At 42.3% G+C, this 22,690-nt stretch overlaps 2 protein-coding genes across 3 annotated transcripts; one reads left to right on the top strand and one right to left on the bottom strand.

Moving 5' to 3' along the window:
• The first annotated feature begins 1,339 nt into the window (after positions 1-1,339).
• VSTM5 (V-set and transmembrane domain containing 5) lies at positions 1,340-7,221 on the top strand. Of its 2 annotated transcripts, XR_011723937.1 has the most exons (5): positions 1,340-1,548; positions 4,554-4,883; positions 4,971-5,111; positions 6,371-6,496; positions 6,919-7,221. XR_011723937.1 is itself a non-coding variant. In XM_071733780.1 (4 exons), exons 1-4 carry the CDS (start codon positions 1,464-1,466, stop codon positions 6,412-6,414), a joined length of 600 nt encoding a protein of 199 aa, XP_071589881.1. In that variant the 5' UTR covers positions 1,340-1,463; the 3' UTR covers positions 6,415-7,221. The 2 variants fall into 2 exon arrangements, 1 of the variants encoding a protein (XP_071589881.1); XM_071733780.1 differs by having other exon boundaries at positions 6,371-7,221.
• Positions 7,222-8,937: 1,716 nt separating this feature from the next.
• Positions 8,938-22,553, bottom strand: MED17 (mediator complex subunit 17). The gene is made up of 12 exons (XM_071733765.1): positions 22,266-22,553; positions 21,765-21,931; positions 21,187-21,406; positions 19,862-19,998; positions 19,681-19,765; positions 18,445-18,597; positions 17,503-17,633; positions 16,285-16,469; positions 15,569-15,706; positions 14,469-14,586; positions 13,092-13,251; positions 8,938-11,296 (listed from the first exon to the last, which is right to left on the bottom strand). Exons 1-12 carry the CDS (start codon positions 22,495-22,497, stop codon positions 11,091-11,093), a joined length of 1,932 nt encoding a protein of 643 aa, XP_071589866.1. The 5' UTR covers positions 22,498-22,553; the 3' UTR covers positions 8,938-11,090.
• Positions 22,554-22,690: the final 137 nt, after the last annotated feature.

Below are 22,690 nucleotides of genomic sequence, written 5' to 3'. Positions count from 1 at the left end.
TTTGTCAAATGTGTCACGGTATTTCTTGAGGTGCAGTTTTTATTATAAAAAAACACAACCTCTAGACATTTTACAACTTTCCCTATAAAAATAAGGAATCTGAAAGGTCTTGGGTGTTAATTATTGGTGCTGAAAATAAATACTTGTCTCTTTCCCCAGGACTGAACACTTTACCTGTGCCACAAAGGCAAAATGCCAATACTCCAGACATGGGTTGCAATTTCATGAGTAACATCTGTCTTTTCAACAGGGTGGATTAAATCAATGCAACCAGCATGATGCATTTTAAATTACTCAAAATTCAATTCATTTTATACAAGCATATGCCCCATATGTTTTGCTGCCAAAATAGAGCTCAAGAGCTCAAAACCAATAGAACAAAGGTTTGAAGAAATTAAAAGGGAGAATTACCATGAAGCCTTCTTTAATGCTTGGAGTAATAAAACTGCCATGAAGCAATGGGGTCAGTAAGAAGTTTTGCCACTGGGGATCTCATTTTCATCATGGACACCCCAGCACGACGCTGGCCTGATGAGGCAGAGGGGATTTGGTGAAGCACAGGAGCAGCTCAGACAGATAGGGTGGAAGGGAAGCATTTTGGAGGTTGCCTTTGCATATGAAGTGCAACTGTGCTTCCAGGAAGCCCCAGCACCACAGCAGGCTGCAGAACCTACGTGAGATCAAGTATTCAGGCAGGATGACTTCAGTGACCTCTCTCCCCCTGTCCCTGCATCTGACTGCTGAAGCTTCAAGAGAAGCACCAGAAGTCAGGAAGCTGGAGAACAAAAAGATGAAACTGAACAAAAGATGGACCCTGGAGTCCGAGCTTGCACTGGGTATGGTGGGATGAGAACCGGGCTCACCTCCCAGCGTGGTTATCTGAGCTGGGGGACTCAAGAGCTGCTGGTGCGCAGTCACCGCCACCTCACCCGCAGCATCACCGGACTCCTCGGGACAATCAAGTAATTTTAACAACGCGAAGGGAACTTTCCCTTGCGGGTGAGTGCTTCCTTAGCGATCACCCCACAAATCAAGCATCCTGGGCCGCGTGTCCCGCTGCTCGGGCCGGGTTCCTGCATGGCCGGGTTTGCCCCTAGGGGGAAGCGGCCCAGGCCGGCAGGGCTTCCCGCCCTCCCGCCCTCCCGGCCCCCCGGCCCCCCCCCGGCGGCCCATTACCGCTCATTTCCTGGCTGGGGCGATGGCAGGCGGCCGGGCAGCACTTTGCCTTCCTCAGCCAATTGCATCTTCAGTCCGTATCGGAGGATCGCGGGGTGTGAGGTGTGGGAGAGCCCGGGGGCGGCCGGAGCTGCGGGTGCCGGGGGGGGGGCATCGAGCGGTACGAAGGGGAGGGAGAGGAGGAAGAGGAGCGAGGAAGAAGCCTGGGGCGGGCAGCCCCCCAGTTCGGGCCGTGCTGGCCGGCCCAGACGCTTCGATGCGAGCCCTGAGGCATCGGCTTCTCTCTGATGGCACCGCTGCGGGGCTGCCGGGGACGCGGCATCGTCGTGGGGACCGTCACCCTCTGCCTGGCCGCCGGGTGGGCTCTGCAGAGTAAGTGTCCCTTTCTCCGCTACTTTTCCCCGGTCCTCTCCTCCTCCTCCTCCTCGCCGCGTTACCCCCGGCTCAGCCCCAGCGCCCGGCGGCTGGGTGGGGGGTGCGGAGAGCCCTGCAGCCCCTCGGGGCTCCGAGCCTGCCCGACCCCGGGCTGCCAGACAGCGGCCAAAGCTCTTCCCAGCCTGGACTTAACCAGGAATGCTCGCAGAGCTGCCGGGGAGGGGCTCGGGCAGGCACCGCTGCTCTTCGTAGGCTCTGGGAAGGCCCATACAGCTCCTGCTGCTCGGGAGGAGGGGGAGAGGTGCCAGCCCGGGGCTGCAGTCCGGTACCGGCCCCAGCAGCCGCCCTTCCCCTCTGCGATGCCGGCAACGGAAAAAAACCCAAAAACTGAGTAACCAGCCCAAAGGGGACACGCTGGGAAGGGCGGCGGGGAAGAGGGCAGGGGGGCTTCAACCCAGCATCCCATGGGGGGCGAGCGGGGACACGGCAGCAGGCAGGGAGCCGGGGGGTCCTCGCTGAGTGGGAGCTGGAGTGGGCTATGTCAAAGGTGGGTTTGGTGTGGGCAGGTCAGGGACGTCCCCTTCGTCATCGAGATGAGCACAAGCAGGACATCGAAGGGTGGAGGAAGCTCCCTGGGAGTTCAAGAGCTCCATCTTAGACCTGTTCCCCCGTTTTAGACCTGTCCCCCCATTTTAGACCTGTCCCCCATTTTAGAGCTGCTAGTGGAAGGCTCTCACTTCCAGCCCTTTCCCACCCACTCCCCAGCACGCTGCAGCCCCGGGGGGTTGCTATGGCCAGGTCAGGTACACAGAGCCGCATTCCCAGCTTTTGAGTCCCGGCCAGGAAAAATACTTCGGAGTGCAGCAGTGAGCCAGGGACAGCAAACTCACCGGTACCCTCTCCTCCTGGGTGTATGCTGGGTGTGAAGGGTCTGGTTTGGCAACCAGCAGAGTGCAGGGGCCTTGTGAAGGGTGCTGCGGGTGGGTGTGATGTTTGCTTTCAAGGCTGATGGAAGCTCTGTTTGCATTAGATCAGTTCAGGTGATCTAGGAGGACTCTGTATTGAAAATATTTTCAAATGGTTATTGCATTGCCTTTTTTTGGCTTCGTTTACTGGGAGGGATAGAACAAGTTTGATGGAAGGATTATGTTGTTTGTGTTTTTGTTTTTGCATTTACCTTGCAATCACAAATTGAAAACAAAGCCATGCCTTTATCAAAACATAAAAGGGTCACCAGGGCGAGACACTCAACCCCTGTCTAGTCAGAAGCTGAGCAAAAGGCCTTTAAATACACACATGGAACAGAAAACAATTAGAACAATTTGCAGCGATTACCAGAGGTTCCCGTCTGTTCTGTTTCTCTGGCTGCACAAACCCCTTTTTCACAGCTCTGGGCAGTCTCTCCTGCACACAGGGTGAACAGGAGATCACAGCCTAGTGGAGGATGTGCTGGGTTACCCAGAGAGCATAGTGTGCCTCCAGGGACCCAGCAGCAGAAGCATAACAAGAATGCAAAGGGGATTCCAGGAGTGTTATCCTGAAAAATATCTAGATCCCATCTTGTCAGATCGTATAGGTGAGGACCTGCGAATAAAGTGGCTTCCCCAGCTTTCCTTCCCTATGTTGAACTGCAAAGTGTCTGATGTCTCCTACAGATCCCTAACAAAATTAATTTGGCTTGTAATTAAATTACCCATCTCTCTCCATTTGTGGTTGCTCTGAGGTTTTGCTGACCAGGGGGGTTTCTTATTTTTTAAACAGTATTTAAAAAAAATAATTTATTTTCATTGGAGATTTTTTCCCCCTTCATCTTTTTTGACCATTCTTTTCCCTCAAGACACTGCATAACCTCCAGGACCATTCCCAAGGTTCCTGCTTTGCACTATTCCAGCACAACTGAGGGGCTCATCTTCCCTCCCCACTGGGTTACAAACATGCAACACAGAATTATTTTTTGTGTTCTGCTCTTGTAGTCAGACTGTTCCCACAGTATGGGAGGAAAGCAAGTGAGCTCCTCCAAGCCAAACCAGGAAAAGGCATTCAGCAGTGAGGCTTACTCTGTGCTTTATCTGCCTTTTGTCTGATTTGATTTTTGTGGGAGATAACAGGATTTCAGTCTCTAGCCAAGTGTCTCAAATATGCCAAAAATTATTAAAAAAAAAACAAGTATGCCAGCTGACACTTGGATGTTTGGTGTTGATCCAAATTTTCCTGCAGAAATATCCCCACGCAAGCAGAAATTATTGCAGTTACACATTAAACTAACTGGTCAGTTCAGTTTCACAGTGTTATGAATAGTTCTGCAATCACACAAGTAGGAACTAGGTTAGAATTAAATACTCTTTCATGTGCATTTTTGCCTGGAAATAATCAGGAACATGAGGTTCCTGACTTTGCATGAAACTCAGTACCTTTGATTACGCGTGAGTTGTCTGCACTGGCATATAACTGGCTGCCTTTTACCAAAGTTGTCTCAAACATTGATTACACATCCTGAAAACATGATGAGGTCTTTGCCAGGTCTTTACATATTAAGCCTGCTGCAGTTCTTGCTTTTGAGGGGTGGTATTTAATTAATAGGCTACCTTGACCATGGTGATTAAAATTTCCATTTAAATGCAGGGTTTTGAAGAAAAACCAGCACTGATGAATACAAAAGCATTGCTTCAGCTTTTCAGAAAATGTTACACTCCCATACTCAAAAGACTTTTCCAAACCCTTTTGTCTTGGGTATTGAAACACTGAAACATGGTTGCTTTGTATGGTATAAATGTTTCTCCTGACTATCACTCATTAAAAAAAATATATTTAGGGTTCAATTTAAGTATGTATGTTCCTTTTATGGTCAGCAGAAAGAAAAAGAAATGGCAAAGCATAATCCATTCTCTCTTAAAGCAGACCACTGAGATAGACAGGATGAATCATGCCCCAGAGGTCCCATCCAGCCCTGGACAGATGGTGCAGCATCACCTCCACAGTCATCACCCTCCTTTGTCTTTCAGCTCCTGGAGGAGTTTCCTTAGTGGTACCACAGCCCAACATCAATGCAACAGTGGCACAAACCATCTTGCTCTCTGTTGAATACTCTGGCGGGGGCATCGCCACCATCGAGTGGAAGCATGTGTCAAGCTGGGGCACCACCAAAATTGTGGAGTGGAAAAGTGGGAATTACGTCAACATATCCACAGTCTACAAGGACAGAGTGACTACTTTTGAAAACGGCTCTATACAGCTTCGGAACGTGGGCATGAGAGATGCTGGCTACTATTTTATCACTGTGACAGAGGAGTATGGAACAAACACCTATGGCACCATCATACTCAATGTTTATGGTATGAACTAGACGGGAGGTATTGGCTTTAAACATTAATCTGCTGACAATCAATTTTATAGTATTTCTTTTTCTCTCCTCCCTGCAGAGATTATCTATGAAGATCTACATTTTGTAGCAGTTCTCTTTGCATTTCTGGCCGCACTATCTGCCATTTTGATCTGCTTCATGTGGCTGTGTAATAAATCTCTTAATCTAGTCCAGAAGAAGGTGACACACCAACTAACAGGTATCTCTCTAAGAATGCAGTCAAGGTATAGAGTTTTGAGCCTAAAATTCACTGGTGATTTGAGCCATAAATGTGCTAAGCATTGACACTAAGAAACAAGACTGGAAGGGATCATTTCAGCTATCCTGCTCAATTCTTTACTAGCTGAGGCAACTGAGTGATAGGTGCTTAGTTGAAAAATGATCCAAAAGGATTGTGTGTAAGGACATTTACCTCACATATTTTACACAAGAAATCACAAATTGCTTCCCAAATTTGCTAACTGCAAAACAGGAGAAAAGGCCAGAGCCACAATAACCCATCAGAGGGCTTGAGACAAAGTCAAGAGCATCAGCAACACTCACAAGGTCTGTACCAGAAGAGTGTCTCCTAAGGGAAAATACTCAGATATTCAAAATATTCAGGCCCTTGAGAGTGGCACAGACAGGGACACAGAGCCTGGGCAGCAAGACAAGGTGCCATGCTACAGGCCTGGGCTCAAGCTCTGGGCACATCCTTGGAACAGAAGGTTTCTTTTACCACTTCAAAACATGGCAGACATTCACCTCCCTTCTTTGTAAATCCAGATCCATCAGTGCTTTCTTGCTTTCTTGACTTTGTGTCAACACTGCATAACCTGATACAAGAAGAGATGAATTTGGCTTGAGCTTTCTCTTCCTTTCTGCTGCTCACCTAGAGCTCTAAGGGCTGCTGCTGTTTTCATGGTGTACATATCACTCATAAGCGTCTGTAGATACTGAAATTTTCCTATCATGCCAGAACAGACAGGTTTTTGTTTGGATAAAGCCTCTCCTTCCTCCAGTTAAAGCCAATCCACTTAGAGCCAGAGTTCTACGCAGTCTGATTCAAATACACTTGTTTGGAAGACTTTAGGGAAACACAGTTCTGGAGTCTTACCCTGTCATCTCCTAGAACCCGATCCAAAGCAGGGACCTAATTTTTTTTCCCCAATTCCACCTTAGAAGAACCCTCCTTTAAAAAGTCACAAAGAGAGGTACAAGGACTGGCACTATGGACTTCAGTTTTCAGTGCCATTGGTCCCACACTGGAAGAAACCAGCAGCACTTTGAAGATTGTGAGGGACTTTATGCAGTTAAGTATTTTGAAAAGATGTATTTAAAACCTAATTGTAGATGAGTAAGCTTGAGCTAATATTAAGAAGTTCAGAATGTCTCAGCTCTTGACACAGTGTTGTTAATTTTGGAACACTGGCCTTCCAGTCCATTTGCCAATCAATAATAATATCCTTTTGTTTGCAGCAAGTACAACTGAAGAGATTGAATTGGAAAACATTGAGTGTTAGCCAAGGACTGTCTCGTACACAAAAATAACAATTCTACCTCAGGAGAAAGCATTGGCAAGGGAAGCGAGAAGAAGCCTGAAAGGTAAAATGTTTTTGACTACTGTAGGAACATCCTGACTTGCAAATCTTGGTAGGCATGAAAGCAGCAATCCCTGATGGAGCTGTTTTGACCTGTTAAGATTTTGGCTTTGCTAGCCAAGGTCCAAGTAAAAAAGAATACACTTTCATGCTGAGTACAAATACATTTTTGTGACAATTAATAAAATCTACAGACTCTACCACTCTTAAAAAACAAAACAAACCCCAAAGCTCTAAGATCAACCCATAAAGCAAATTATCATAGTCTTGAAGGACATCTGCATATTGGCTGCAGAAAGTCTCCTGTTATAGACAGAGCACCCATTAGCATCCTTAAACATAATAAATTATTATTACAGTATTAAATTTTAAAAATTATTGCAAGGATTCCATCCAATTTATTGTGCCTATGTTGCTACTTCATAGGCATAAGGAATTTCTTGGAGCTCTGAAGACAAACTGCAATTCTTCACAATACAGTGACTTTCAAACAACGCCGAGCTGGTCAAAGGTTCCCCATTTACATTTCCTGTTGTTTGTACCACCCCAGGATACTAACACATAATTTATGACATTACTGGGAAAGGTTGTTAAACAAGGAACTACACACAGGCACTGAAGAGGACGCTGCTGTAATGATTAGAGGGGTCAGATAGAGTATTGACAACATCATACCAGGGGGGTAGAAAAAAAAAAGTTTCATGGTGGAAGACGTCAAGGCCTTTGAGCTTAGCACAGCTGGAGAAAAAAAATTAAAAAAAAATTAAAACAGCCTTACTTTGAAATTTAGTATTTATAAATACAGTTCTGAAATTGCTCTTGTTGTGAAGCCACCTTTGCTTTCCTATGTTATAAGAAAACCTGAAGTAATTGGTGTTTTCTGGAATCTGCATATCACACTTCTCCAGCTGTGAATCTCTGGGGTTGAGTAACATTTGCTCTTGTGTGTGAGAAAGCATTAAACTGGCCAGGCTTCAACTTGCCCTGTTTTGCTTTTGTAAAGAGAATTTTGCAGTTCTGAAATAAACTTTTAATATGTAAGACACCGTGGAGTAGTCTGTGTCTGCAGATTACCACATTGCTGCTGGAGCTGAACTGCTCCTATTGCACATTTGTTTGCACGAGGGTTTTACAGGACAGGCTGACAAGAGCTTCCCCTCTGGTCAGGGATTTTGATGCTCAGGTGCAGAACTATGAGAGATTAGATTCAGAAAAACAAGAATTTCTCACCAAGTGCATAGTAATGTAAATAGGCTTTCCAAAGGACTCTGTACACAGTACTTCTAAAAAGTCATCCCCTGCTTGAATTGGCCATTTGTAGTGCAAAGGGCCTCTCATTCACTCATAAATTCAGCTACCAGATTCAGCTCATTGCTCCATCCTTTGCATCTAGAAGAGGTCAAAAACTGGTGAGAAATTAAAAATAAAAAATAGTCCCAGCTACAGCACAGCCTGGCAAACTATGTTTGTTCTAACTCTTCACTTTATATATTAGCAATCTTCCATGTGATTAAGTGAATTAAGTTTTGACACAGAAGTTGAGTGTCTCCATTTTAATCACCAAGCTTGAAATATTTTTGTAAAGTATCTGTATGGAATATGGAAAACATCATTAATTTTTTTTGTGTGTTTATCTGTTCCACATTATTTTTTCAAATCCTTAAGTACATACAGTTGTGCACTGGGCTGAGCTGAACATAAAGCAGGTGTTTTGCCAGACTTATTTAGAAAGGAGAAAAAGCAGTTGACACATGACACATTACCTGAATAATGCAATTGTCAAAGGAAAAGTCAGGGGGTGCAGACAGCCATGAGTGACCATTGGAATGCATTGCTGTAACTGTTGGTACCACACTTTTAAACTACAATAGTTGAAAGCTGGAGTGAAACTAGTAAGTGACCATTTAAAAATAATCAATTTAAGAGGCACTATAGCAGCAGCTGGAAGCTTCCAACTAGCACAGTTGTTCTACCTCTCTCAGCTTGGCTAAGATACAGCAACTTCAGGCAACCATCCTTGGCTCCTGACACTGGTGCCAACCTCACTTTGAGGCAGTAATATCCTGGATGGACAATGGGATTCAAACAATACTCAGTAGGACACATAGCAGGCAGCCTGTGTGCTGTATTCCATGTAAACAATGCCTCACCCATAAATTTTACCCTGAATTTAACATGCTTGCTTTACATAGGCAGAGTCACTTATAAAATATCCACATTCTGTGAAACGGATGTTTATCAGTATGCATTAGTTAGGTCAGTAATATTTGATGTACAAAACATAAGGCTGAGCTGCCTGTAGCACTTTCTTGGTACTCTGGAGCTGCCTGACTTACGTCTTACACAAGATAGAAGTTTTGAAATAGCTACTCCTAGTTTAGTTGTAAACCCCATGCAGAACACCAGCAAATTTAATATTTAGACTATTCTAAGGGATCAAAGGAATTAAGGCATTTCACATTGAAATTTTAATTAAAGAAATGTCCAAGCTCACAAGGTTGCTTTGACAATCAGTTACAGGGGATCTTAACCATCCACTGTCTGCATGTTCAAAGATGCACTACCAAGAATGCTGAGACTGTCCCTCTCCTAGAAGCAGTTTGCTTTCCATTAAAATTAGGAATCCCTATATATTCAGCACTGAAAGACTTTCCAGGCTTAGTTAAAAAAAAAAAAAACCAAACAAAACCGACCTAAGCCTGAAGGTCTTGACTTATGTATTCACTGCTAATGTGCAGTGCTTTGCAGGTCAGCACACAGGACAAGTCCTCTAGCATCCATTGTTTGTTTTAAGAAAACAAACGCTGTTACTAGGAGACCCTAATAGCTCCACACTGAGCCTATTACTTGGTAACAAAGTAACTCTTTCATCTAATTACTTTGAAGAAAAGGAAACCGTACACAGACCTGTAAATTTAAGGCACAGTGATGTTCTTATCTTTTAATTATTAGTGTAAGATCTGTCCTGTTACCAAGGATCAAAACAGCCTCATATACTCAGATGCATGAACAGAAGCATCGGGCTGTTGGCTGAATTGTGCTCCAAGGAACAAAACCCCTCTGCCTGCAACTGAAGTGTCTGCCGGGCAAGCACCAGGGGACCTGGCAGCACGGGTTGCTTATGATACACCCATCTTTCAAGATCAAGAAACTATTTTTCAGTAGTATCTTTTCATTTTCGTAAGTCTTGAGTAACTCTTCGGAACCTGAAAGGAACCTTTCTCATAGTTCAGCTGCAGAGAAGCAAATACTTGAAGGAACTGAAATAACAGAAGGTGTTCTACATGGGCAAACACCAGCGTTAAGTTCAATAGCTGCTTTGGATACACACTGGGCAGCAGCTTGACAAAAGCAGTTGCTTAATATGCATTTTCTACCACTGTTCTTTATTGCTCAAGAATACAGCAAAATAACAATTGCCACCATAGAATTATGATGTTCAATGCAAACATGCTATATGTGCAATAAGTTCTCATATATATACACAAATATATACACAGACCTCAGAGCATATAATATGGACCTAGGTCTGAACCAGTTCATCCACACAGGTTCCATAAAGACCTTCAGCAATTAATTGCCAAAAAAATAAAACAAGCTTTGTGCAACGCCTTACTACAAGCTTTCAGAAGGCTACCATTACAAAAACAACAACAACAAAGAACATTTTTTTTAAAAGAACTCTAAAGAGATGATCTTCAGGAGGATATTAAAAAAACCCAACACAACAGCACATGGGCAAATCCTAGGTCTACTGCATGAGTAAAATAAAAATAAAGTAAAAAATGAGATATAATGCTTTTATCTAGACATGAATTTACACAAGTCACCCATAAACTCAAATGGTCAGAGTTGTGTAAGCAGAGTGAGACCCTTTCCTCCACGTGCTTGCAAAAAACAGGTGAACACAGCAAAGCATCTGACACCACGTAGGCTCATCCATAGTGATCAGAGAGAGGTTTGCCACAAGCTGTGACTTCACAATATTAACCTAAATCACTGAGCAAATGCATCTCTCCAAAAGAAATGTCACCCAGAAGCCACATTCATGTACAAACTCCAACTCAAGAATATCACACAGCAAAGACTCTTTCTGGATTCTGCTTTCTTTAGCCTTAACTCTTGACAAGGAGCTCTGCTTCTCCTTTATTGTCCCATTTACCAAGCGAGCCCATTGGCTCCCACAAGAATAGCCACTGAAAAGGCTTTAAAATAGCACAATTCAATTCTTTCAATTTTGATTGTAAAGATCTAGAGAAAAAGTAGGAGGAGGAGGGGAAAGGGAATGACTGAGCAGACACCTTCTATGTAGCAGAGGACAACTGAATTCAGTTTTATAAAAGAAATTGCTCAGTTATGTTACTCTAGGTAGAGCAATCTAAAAAGATACAGCTGAAAGGAACTTTCTTGAAAAGCTGTATTTTATGTCAATGAAAAAAGTTTTATTACAAACACTACAATGAATATATCTGTACAGGAAATAAATTTGGTTTTGCTTTCTTATATTGCCCCACAGGTTCCACTTCCCTTTGCTGCAGGAGCAGTGCTCAATCACAGCAGGGATGGCTCAAAGCACCCATGAGGAAGCTGCCAGTTCATCAGCATGGAGTTAGGGCAGCCATGAGCAGTTCCATTTTATACACAAAGTTACGCCCTTCCATTTTATTCCACTGCACTTCCTTGAAAGGCCCCCTCAGATGATTCCACTTGTTGTCCTGCAGAACATCACCCTTGGGGAGATCCTTGCACTGGCTCCGTGGAAACTGAACCATAACTTTGCTGCCACTTTCTGGACCATTCCGTACTGTAATGAACAGAGAAGTTTATGAGCATTTTTACACTCTATCCTTACACTCTATCCTTCCTCACATACATTACACCTACACATACATCAATTCCAAACATACTGAAAGTGAACAAGGGGAATTATCTTACTCTTTTCAGAAAAACAATTTTTATCTTTGAATTTTCTCTCTCATCTCCCACTTCTTTACGATTTTGTTGCTTCAGCACTGCATGTTCTTGGTTAAAGCAAACCACAGAAACATCTGACAAAAATCCCCAGATGTACATCTTACAAACGCATTTCTTTTTTCCTAATGATACCAGGAAGAAAAAGGTTTTTTCCCTTATTTTTGGATTTATTCCCCATGATTATGTTGAAAAATGGATTTATCTCAAATGCACAAGAATGAAGTCACTCAGGATAGTTCTTGCTCTTACAGAATTCTGCAAGATTGGTGTAGGGCTGGTGGTACTCTATTGGCTCAGGTGGATTTCTGTGTTTTGACATTGGGGGTAGTGGTGGTGTGTGCTTGTTTGGTTTTTAAATAAGCAGTTAAGGAGATAACACTTTGCTTTTGCCTCACCTACCAAAGCTTTCCTTCTACAAAGAAATGAATACCAGGCTGATTGAACATAACTGCTCCTTCAAAAATCAATACTGACCATTTCCCATTGCCTTCTTTGTGTTTGGTAACTACTTCTGACACTGGTTTTTTGCCTTATCTTCCCAGAAATCACAATGAAGCTGACCAGACTGTAGCTACCTAGATTCTCCCTTCTTGATTACAGGACGCAACATTTGCATTCTTACAGTCCTCAGGGCCCTTCCTGATCACCACGACCTATCAAAGGTAACTGAGTCACCTTACAGGACTCATGCATCCCACCTGGTCCCATGGTGTATGTTTAGTTTGTTCAAACATTCTCCAACATGATCCACCACTACTCAGGCTAAGTCTTCCTTGCTCCAGTACCCAGGGACATGGGATTCCTTAACCCCAGCCTGAAGACCAAAGCAAAGAAGGTACTGACTACTTTGGTCTTCTCCATGTCCTTTGCCACCAGGTCTTCCCCATTTAACACCAGACCCCAGTTTTCCCTGGTCTTCCTTTAGCTGCTGATATACCTGTTCAAGCTCTCATTATTGTCCTTTATGTACATCCCTCACCAGACTGAACTTCAGATGGGCTTTAGCTCTCCTACCCCCACCAATCCATGCCTGGACAGTCTCTCTGTCTTCCTGATAGGTCAACTGCTCCTGCTTTTAATCTCTGGCAGCTTCCTTTTTATGTCATGAATTCAGTCATGAGCTCCCTGTTTACCCACACAGATCTTCTGCCACCTTTAAACAAACTTCTGCACATACAAATGAGGATTCTAGAGCCTGAAAGAGGTGATTCTTCAAACAAATAATCAACCAGCTCTCTTGGAGCCCATCTTCAATGCAAGAAGATTCATAAAGAGACCAGACTCTTTTCTCCTTTAGTTCAGAGTTGCTGCTGGCTGCCTTGTTCTCTTCTCTCAGGATCTTGCTAAGTTTCTGTAATCTTATTTTTCCTATACTAACTCTAGGAAATATTTTCAAGCCTTTGTAAATTAGATCAGGTCAATATTAAGTGGCTTAGTGGGCAAAGTATTTGTTCTATTTAGGTATCAATTCCATACAAAAAAAGAGACTGTTTCTAGAATATTTTGCTGTAAATTGATATTATTCTATAAAAGTCCAGAGACTCTCAGACAAAGACTTAAAAAGCCTGTAGAATTTTGTTAAGAATTTTAAGATTTTTCCATATATTTGCAACAGAAAACACTACCTGAAATGGCATAGTCTCCATTTGGTGATGCTACAGTTATTGCTGATGCATTGCCAATGCTCTCCACTGGCCCCAGGCCAACATGATTACTGAAACTCAGCACGTGCCATCCCATAACTTTTGCAAGCTGCTGAACTGCATGTACTTGGTGCTGTGACATCTGAAAGATAACAAGAGGTTCATCTCTTCAACAATTACACACCACAGAAAGAACTCCACACTGGTTTTACCAAGATTTTCCTTCTGCTCTATAGTAGTTGTTTATAAAAGTAACTGTCTTATAGTTCTCTAGTTTCAGAGGAACTATTTTTTTAACATATATGCTATACAAGTGGTATTACAGTGTTGAGTTATTGGCATTAAGAGTAGTTCCTTTGCAGAGAAGACCACTGTATTAAGCACACTATGCCATGAAATAAAATGCATAAGCCCATACACCTATGAAAAATTAATCTAACTGTTGCTTTCAATTTACAAGAACATTTAAGTTTCAAGAACTAATTCAAGAGATACAAACAAGATTTTGAAATTATAATTTTTTAAATGAGACCTCTGCTGTGAAATACATAAAATCTGAGAGTATCACAGCAAGCTCAGAAAAAGAAGTTGAGGTTTTTGAAATACATTATTACCCCCACTAATGCTCAAGTGTACACATTGAGCTTTAACAGCTTTAAAGTTTAAATGCTAATGTTTTTCTGTATCAAGACCTCATACTTGCAACAAGGAACAATCTCTAACTGTTCAGCAGTTCTCTGTGAACAATATCCTCAGCACAATCTGTCTCAACTTGTCTTCTGTGTCACCATCAACCACTGTTATTAAAGACCTGTGCTCTGATTATTTATAATGCATAGCAGGGGGACTGTCACTTCTGAATAAAACCAGCAGCTTGCTCTAGGCAATTAAGAAAATACAATTCACTTCCAATATCACCTGATTTAGTAACAGCTGAGGCAAAGTGAACATTAACAAAGAAATGTTGAAATGACAGTAAATGTGAGCTCAGTAATATCTCTAGGTTAGATGGGACTTGGTTATAGTAAATTTCATATACTGAATACTTTACTGTCTGCTGTGACTTTACTGTCTGCTGTTGTTCTGAAGCTAAATTCTTAGTGCTCCCTTAATGAGTAGCATAAAGAAATGCATTTCAAATAGGAGTGAAAAATTATTATTACTACTGACCTCAATAAAACCTGTTATTGTATTTTACTAACAGTTCTTAAGGTCCCTACATTAAAAGTTCAGTGATTCGCCTTCCTGTTCTACCTTTATTTGAAGTTTTCTAACATTTTCTACATAGATAAAGGTGAGATTCTAAGTTCTGTTTCCCAAACACTACAAGAAAGGGAAAAGTAACATATACGAGTTTACCTGAGATAAAAGGAAATCCTGCAGTTCTTGCTCTTGATGAGACAATGTAATAACTCTTCCATCTCTATGCACAACTCTGATCTGTTCAACTCCAATGTTCAGCTGTAGCTGAATGGATCTTTGAAGACAAGATGTGTCTTTATTCACAACGTACCACAACACTTAAGAAAAAAGGAAACTATGAACACACAATCCCTCCCACTCACTGAGAACTCCAAGATGAGGACAGTGCAAAGCCTACAGAATCTGACAGCAACTCCAAACATTTTAGTTTCATCACCACTCACAACAGATTCCTCTATACTGCAGGGGACACATTTTGTGGTCCACTGCTTATTTGTGCCAAGGAACCTCCTGAGGTGCCTCAAAGCTCCCTTCCTGCCACTGTGCCCATGTTTCCTTCCAGAAATGCTGGGAAAAATGTTGTGCACTGAGGGCTTGATCTATGCTAAAGCCATGACTTGGGCAGCATGTGTCCTCTGGAACTGAGACTGTAAATTGCACTAGCAACCACAGCCTGCTCTGTAGACACAGCCAGAGAAGATGTTCAAAACAGAAAAAACAACTTTCATCCACTGTCAGAGCACTGGTTAATTCAGTGCCAGTCAGCATGCAGACATTCAGTGTGGAACACAAAATCTCTTCTTTCAATGACAATGTGCATAACTAATGGCATGAATTACAGGAGTTCCACATTTAAGTGCTTATGCAGCCCAGCTATGACTGAGCACTGAGTGGCTCTCCATAACCAGACTGGAAATTTAGAATCCAGCACATACTAAGATACTTTATATTCAGCTCTCTCTATGCAAAGTAAATTCCCTCTTAAAGGGCCACTTTCATCTTCAATTCCTTCTCCTAAAGGAAGCCATGCTAGGTAACTGCTTACAAACTTTCTTCATTAAAGTGTAAATTGAGTCAAGAAATATCTTAAGGTAGCTACTCCCCCCTCCCCCATAAATCAGAAAAACAAACACTTGCACACAAATAACAGGCTCCTACTTGTCTGACAATACAAACTGTAAACCACAACTTGAATGCACTCTGCAATTGTTGGATGTTTCTAGAACTAGAAAGATACACAACGTTTTCATACTTACTTGCATATCTGTTCGTATCCTTGAGAAGTTATTAGAACTTTAACACTGGATTCATAAACATCATTTATATTGGACCAGTGGGCCTGAATCTGAGGATCCTCAATCCGACTGGCCAGACTGTCAATGGTTCGAGCAGTTCTAGAATATAAAGAGATATTCCATGCACAATGTTCTAGAGAGTTTGGGCTGTTATCTGGTTTAAATGGTAGGTTATTGATCTGGGCTGTTGGTTTGGGGTTTTTTTGGTTGGTTAGTTGGTTTGGTTTTGACACAAAAAAGGGCAAGTTTAACAGAATCATGTGGATCAAAGTTGTATTTCAGTGTCATTCTGGTGCTAAAGAAACACACTTGTTTACTCTGTACATTTCATATGCATTGTGCAGCAGTAGTGAAATGGTATTACTCAGTATCAGCTACAGCACAGCAAAAATACTAAAAAAAGATTTATGCAGTTTAAGAAAAATAGGGACGGTTGTCAGCAGCCAACATCATAACTGTCACAGAAATCTCAAATATTTTTAAATATTTTTTCCTAGATAAGTGTTGTTTGCTTGTATTTCACCATACATTATTATTTCTTAGCACATAAAATTAAAGACTATATTAACAGTGAAGGAAGAAGTAGCTACTTTTAATAACATTTAGAAAAGATCCAATTGCATTCCACACAATTGTACATCTTATTTTAACTCAAACAAGAGCAGCCTGTGACGTACCTGCGTCTCAAAAAGATATGTTTTGCCTGCTTTATTATCTTTTCCAGAAGTCCTTCATTTGACTGTAAAGAGCTGATATCATTTTTATCAAAAGCCTGGGGTCCTGCAAGTCTCATTCTCTTATGGCCAAAAGGTGCACTAGCTGGATGTGGCATCACTGTTGAGCTCAGGGTTTGCTTGTGACACTGCAACAAGCAACAGAAGTCATAAAAGAAAGTGACCAAATAAAGTATGTGTAAGAAACAGTATGTGCACTACAATATGCTGCTCTGCATCATTTTTTAAAATGTAAATACTTTCAAAAACGGCATCTTTTTTACTCTACAAACTTGAGAGCACCTAAAGTCAGCTTTACACTCATACTTTGCTTCCCCTGCTTATACAGGTCTTTCAAACCTTATGGAAAGCAATTTCTAAAGAAAGGTCATAGGAAAAAAAAATTTGTTAATATGGCAGTAGCTCCTACTAAGTCTGCCTTGTACACATCTCTAGAAAGAAAGAGAACTGTCAAACAAAACCAAAGGAAACAATTTGGAGACAAATGTTGAGGTACAAAAAGATTTAGCACACTATTCAAAGCCAAGAAAGGAAATTCACTGCAGAGCTGGACAGTAAGCCATGAAACCTATTCCAGAGTTTAAAACCCTGTGCTATTTCACATGACTGCATGACCTGCAGAGCCATGCTACAAGTGCATGAACACTCTCTAGGACATGCTTTCTTAGATGTTTACACATGCAAAACTGTGCTCCATTCCTGAACAGATGCAACCTCAACCTTCTCCCAAATGTCCTCCTGCTAGATTATACGGAAATCTGAAACACTGAAGCAGAGAAGGAGACCTCAAGAGAAGCAAAGTTATTATGGTAATTAATTGTTCCTTCTTTATGGGAGTATGTCTGGACAGACACTAACTTCAAGTACTTGACAAGCACTCATTAGACATAAAGGAAAAAGAAGGACCCACGAGCTGTACTGAAAAACCTTGCGCTGCTTTTCTGAAGCGAGCAGCCAGGCCCGAGGTTAAGAACCACCGGCACTGTTTGGTAAACAGCTCCCCAGTTATCCATCCCCACATCCCAGAAGGAAAGGCGCAAATGGACAGAAAGTGACCGGCCTCTAGTGGCACTCTCTGGTTACAACACTACCGCACAATACAGAGGCGTCTGAAGAAAAACCCCGGGACTTACCCGGGCTGCCTGACCCTAAGTGCATTACCTCTCTGATCAGCTGGTGCAAATTGTGTTCCAGAACATAGAGATGATCCTCTGCATTCTGCTTTTCAGAAGCAGACTTTTGTGATTTTTTGTCGTTAGAAGAGTGACACAGAGAAATAGACAGCTGCAAACCTGGTAATAAAGCAGGTAACAAGAAAAGAGATTAGGACACTGACCATTTTCAAGCAGGATACTGAGAACTGCTTTTTCTTCATGTTATACAGTCAGCAGATTTACAACCAGTATTCACCATATCACAGAAAAATCAAAGTACAGTGCTGGAGAGCACAGCACCAAAGGTATTTAAGACTTGCCAACTGACAGGTTATTAGGTACATTTCACACCAATTTCTAGGACTCAGTCCCACACAAAAAGAGTCCCCAGGACCCCATTCATTCTCAAGAGAGGGAAGGATTTACTATCATGTAAATTTTAAGCAAACCAGAAGCACACTCTTCACAATATATAAACACATACACAGTTGTGTACTCCTTGTAAGAACAGAGGATTCAACACTGAGCCATCTTCACACTGCTTGATTATCCTCACTGAGGAGCCTAAGCCTCCATTCTTCTTTAGACCCCACTGCCTCCAGTCTTACATTTCACCCACATGCAATCCAGAAGCAATGACTTATGCACAGCTCCAAGGTGTAATGTTCACATGGCATTACAGTTGACAGCTTTAAGTGCTACTGAAAAAAAAATCCCAAACACTACCACAAAGAAAAAAATCCCCAAATCCACACATTCAAACATTATCAAATTAAAAACTAAGGTGCACTGGTTTAATTTTTCTATGATTAGCAAGCAAGAATCAAATTCTGGGAACTTTTGCTTTCCAAAACCTTTGAAAACCAAATTACTATTTTTTTTACTCAGAAGTTTCAGTTCATATTTAAACAAGTAACTGTAGATTAAGAAGTCTTAAAAAGTTTCCTACCTGGGAAAGGCTGGGAGATGATCTGATTTTTCACAACAATGTGAGGAATTTGTGATTTTATTTGAACAGCTTCTCGTGACAGCTGAGCAAAAATTTCTTTACATAAAAGAACGTTCTGTGCAGTCTCTAACTTTGTCTGCCAGTGAGGAGAACCTGAAAAATAAAACAATGTTTGGAAAAGGAAAGAGTAAAGAGAAGCTAAAAAGGCAGGTTCAGGTACCAGATACTGTGCAGTAGCTATGACTAATTGGCATCTTCTACCAAAACTGAGTATTGTAAGGACTTTACTGCAGTTAAGAAAGCACTTCAAGACAAGACTACTGCATCTTACTTTGCTTTTACATATATATACATATATATATGTATATATATATTGTGAAGTGCACCACCCTTCAGGAACTGCTTGTTGGGTTTCCAAGCCTCTTGTGAACTCTGCTTACAACACCTGCCTCTTAATTTGCAATTTATTTCCAACATACTCCTACCTTTACTAAATACCCCCTACAAACCACCAAATAATGTTAAATTGATGTACATACTTTCACAGGATTTATAGGCCCAAAATTCTTGGAAGACTCTGGTCTGAGCAAGTGCACTACTCTATACTGTAACCTGAATACCATATGAAACTTAATACAACATCCTGCCTATACTCAAGACAGCACAAGCTTCATAAAACAAATAAATAAAAATCTGCCAGTCCTTCATAATCCTAAAGAGTTACAGATGACTTTCTGTTCTCAAAGATTTATTCCTTCAAGAACTGTCACATATCAAATGAATCAAGCAGCTATTTGCCAGGTTGCTGTTGGAGTTACTGCAGACTCTGCCAGGACATTTTCAGATTCTGAGAAAACATATGAGCCACAGAAATAAATTATGCATTTGGGGCAAAGTTAAGACTTAACAGACATTTAGTCCAGCTGAGCCACAATACCTTGGGTTTGCTTTTGGTTATGAGCTCTATCTCCTAATGACCAACAAAAGGTGCTCCAGAATACCTAAAATATAATCCTAGTAATTTTGTTTCAGAAATTGAGTAAACATGTGTAAAACTGTAGGAGCACACTTTAAAATCATCTTTCCAAAGCCCAACCCACCCTTATGCAGAAAATTTCAGTTTCAGTATGCATATTCTTGTTCACTTGTCTTTCAAGCCAGAATTTCCACATAGACACCAGATGCAAACTCATTTCTAGAGAATGTGCACAGAGAACAACACACAACTGGCTGTACCTGGTTTTGATTTTGGCATGGGTCTTTTAAAGAGATTTACTGTCCCCAGGTCACCAATGTCTGGAGCTTGCTTCTGAATAGAAACCTAGGCAAGAGAGAACATTATTTAATATTTGTTCTTTGTTGCAAGCTTACAAATAACAAAAAAATCCCCCAAGCTATTAAATTTTCTCTGGCAGACCTTTATATAGGCTGATCCTTCTAAATCACTTGGAATTTGAACATCCAAAGGACAGTAATCTTCAGGTATCTTTTTATCCAAGTCAATGTCAGTGTTCTTTATCACCTCAAATGTGCCATGATGAAGAAAAAGGGAGCCTAAGAAAGGAAGGACAAAAACACACATACAATAAGGCATCTGCATGTAATGAAGCTTGTATCTCCATTTTGGAAGAATATGTATTTCTAAGTGCCCAAACATCCATAGTTGCACTTGACTCAATTTTCTTAATTATTTTATTAAAAAAAAACAGGTACATTAGGAAGCTCATTTCAGCACATCAGCAACTCAGTCCTCCAGCATGTGAGGTGTCATATTTTACAGGAAATTAACAAGTAGTATTTAATAGTTACATGAGGAAATCAACAGTGTTTCAAAATTGTGTCAGCACAAGCAGGGAAGGAAACAAAAGGTTATTTGGTTAAAAGGAGACCAAAAAATTAACTGCCAGAAGGTTTGCAAGCAAACAGATTAAAGTGGGACACCCCAACTGATGTAAAGGAATTCTGATGGTGTTCAGCTTGCAGTCTGAAAACTGTGACAGCCTTCAGTCTGTGAAAACCACACAGCCAGCCAGTCAGGTGGGACTGATAAAGGCAGATGCCCACATCTGTCCTAGTTGCATCCAGTTAAAATAAATCATCTAAAAAGATATATATACTGGGCTACATCTATAGCTTCTTTGTGAACAGCAGATTAATTACCCTAAGTTTGACAAAGACTACAACTAAAGCCCAACATATCCAGTTCAGATTCCAACTTTGTACTACCTCTTAACTTTGGTGAGATTCTGTTTTCACTCTTTCACTCCATAACTGGCTCTAGAATGCTGGGCTGGTTACCCTCTCTCACTGTAATCCATGAAACAGTCCACATTCTCAGTAGCATTTCTCATAAGCATAGGAATAATTAGGTACTAAAAACCCACGCAGAGAAAAATGCAAGATGCTCCTCCATCTTTTCCAGACCAAATGTGAATAAAAGACAAAAATTTACTAGGTCTACCTGTCAACTGGTCAACTTCACTGTCAATGAAGAATTGCTTCTGTAAAGGAATCTTTGCTATACTCCTACACTGCCAACTTTTAAAATCACCTTCTAGGTAGAAGATGGTGGGATATTTTCCCTGATAATAAAACAAGTTTCCTTCTTTTATCTCAGAATAATATTTTATTATCTGATATTACTTATTATATATATTCCATCGTTTTTCCAGTGACAAAAAAAAAGTAATTATAAAATATAAAGACCTGTTATTGAGAAAACCAAAATACCCTACTGTTTACCTGCACTTCTGTAGCTCAGATCACCAAGAATTTTGTCTCCCACTTTTCTCAGCTTCCAATGTTGTCTCAGTCTTAGCAGCTCAGAGTTGAAATCTCTTTGTCGCTTATTTTCCTGGTTTTCTGCCACTGATTTGGATAATCTTTCTGCACCTTTCAACAGGATTTGAGCTGCTCCAGCCAATGACTTCTTTTTTGAAATAAGCTGCAGGAACTGAGGATTCTAGTAACAGATACAGAGGAAAACTTCTTGTATCTTAATTTTTCAAAATTATTATTAGTGAAACTAATTAACAGTGACTGATAACTTAGTTTTGCTGGATGTTCCCAAAATTATTTAGAGTAACTTTCATGATAATATCACACAGCCACAAGCAGGATTTTGACCTGGAGCTTCAGCAGAGGCCTTTGAAATCAGTCTCAGTCCCCACTCTCTGCCTTCCCTTGGCTCATAAAGCACTGCACCAGCACACTGCAGGGAACATTTGATTAAATTTTGCACGTACCACACATGAAAAATTCCAGTGAGATAAAATCTTTGGTATCAAGCCATAAAAACTATACAATGAGGTACAGCACACCTGTTTTGGAGGAAGGGGATCCTGCACGACTGGATCCAGAGTCATGAACTTCTTATCTTTGACAATACTAAGGACATCATACAGAACACACATCTCAGTCAAGGCGCTTCTTAAGTTGTTCCTCACTGAATCCCAAGGCCAGAGGGATGGCTGAAACTTTACCAGCCCTATAAGTAAAATAAAAGAAGGGAAAACAAAGCGTTATAAAAAGGTACGGTGTAAGGCTCACTTTTAAATCACAAAGAAATCGTAACGGCACGCAGCAAAACATCTCATATTGGGATCACCGTAATTGGACGGAACTCGGTCGCGAACATTCCGACCCGATCCCGGGCGAACCCCGGGGAACCCCAAGACAGGCCCAGGCGCCCACGGGGCTGCGGGCCGGGCACCCCCACAGCTCCGCAGCCCTCCCAGAGCCCCAGCCCGGAGAGAGAGCCCAGGCCCCTGGGCCCAGCCGCGGGCCGCCCGCCAGGGAACCGCGGGCCCGCCGCCCCTCACCTTCCTCATCCTCCGTCTCAGCCGGCTCGGCCCAGGTGCGTCCCGCCGAACCCGGCTCGTCCTCCTCGGAGCCGGAGCCCTGGCTGAAGTCGATGCGCTGCGCCAAGCGCGCCAGGTTCTGGGACATGGAGAGGGGCTGCAGGTAGGTCTCGCTGCCATCCAGCCCCACCTCCTGCACCTGCTTCTCGCACGCCGACTCGATGCTGATGCGCACCGCCGGCACGCCCGCCATCTTGCTGCGACCTCCGACCGCCGCGCACCACCCCCGCCCCACTACGGGTGCCGGGAGGGGGCGGGGACAGAGCCGAGAGGGGCGGGGCTACCCCTGCCGGGAGCGCGGGAGGAGGCGGGGCCATCCCCTGAGGGGCCGGGGAGGGGGGCAAGTGCGGGGCGGGATGCGGGGCGGGATGCGGGGAGGTGCCCTG

This window comes from Heliangelus exortis, chromosome 1 (genome assembly GCF_036169615.1).
Source record: "Heliangelus exortis chromosome 1, bHelExo1.hap1, whole genome shotgun sequence".
Taxonomy (NCBI): Eukaryota; Metazoa; Chordata; class Aves; order Apodiformes; family Trochilidae; genus Heliangelus; species Heliangelus exortis.
This window is presented reverse-complemented; position numbering and strand designations above follow the sequence as displayed.

Bases quoted from the DNA above. Each gene is read 5' to 3' on its own strand.
- MED17 (XM_071733765.1), bottom strand. From the start codon at position 22,497: ATGGCGGGCGTGCCGGCGGTGCGCATCAGCATCGAGTCGGCGTGCGAG. The intron at 19,766-19,861 runs GTCTGCCAGAGA...TCTCTTGCCTAG, and splicing joins AAGGATCAGCCTATATAAAG to GTTTCTATTCAGAAGCAAGC. The intron at 18,598-19,680 runs GTACAGCCAGTT...TTTATTTTTCAG, and splicing joins CATGCCAAAATCAAAACCAG to GTTCTCCTCACTGGCAGACA.
- VSTM5 (XM_071733780.1), top strand. From the start codon at position 1,464: ATGGCACCGCTGCGGGGCTGCCGGGGACGCGGCATCGTCGTGGGGACC. The intron at 1,549-4,553 runs GTAAGTGTCCCT...TTTGTCTTTCAG, and splicing joins CGCCGGGTGGGCTCTGCAGA to CTCCTGGAGGAGTTTCCTTA. The intron at 4,884-4,970 runs GTATGAACTAGA...TCCTCCCTGCAG, and splicing joins CATCATACTCAATGTTTATG to AGATTATCTATGAAGATCTA.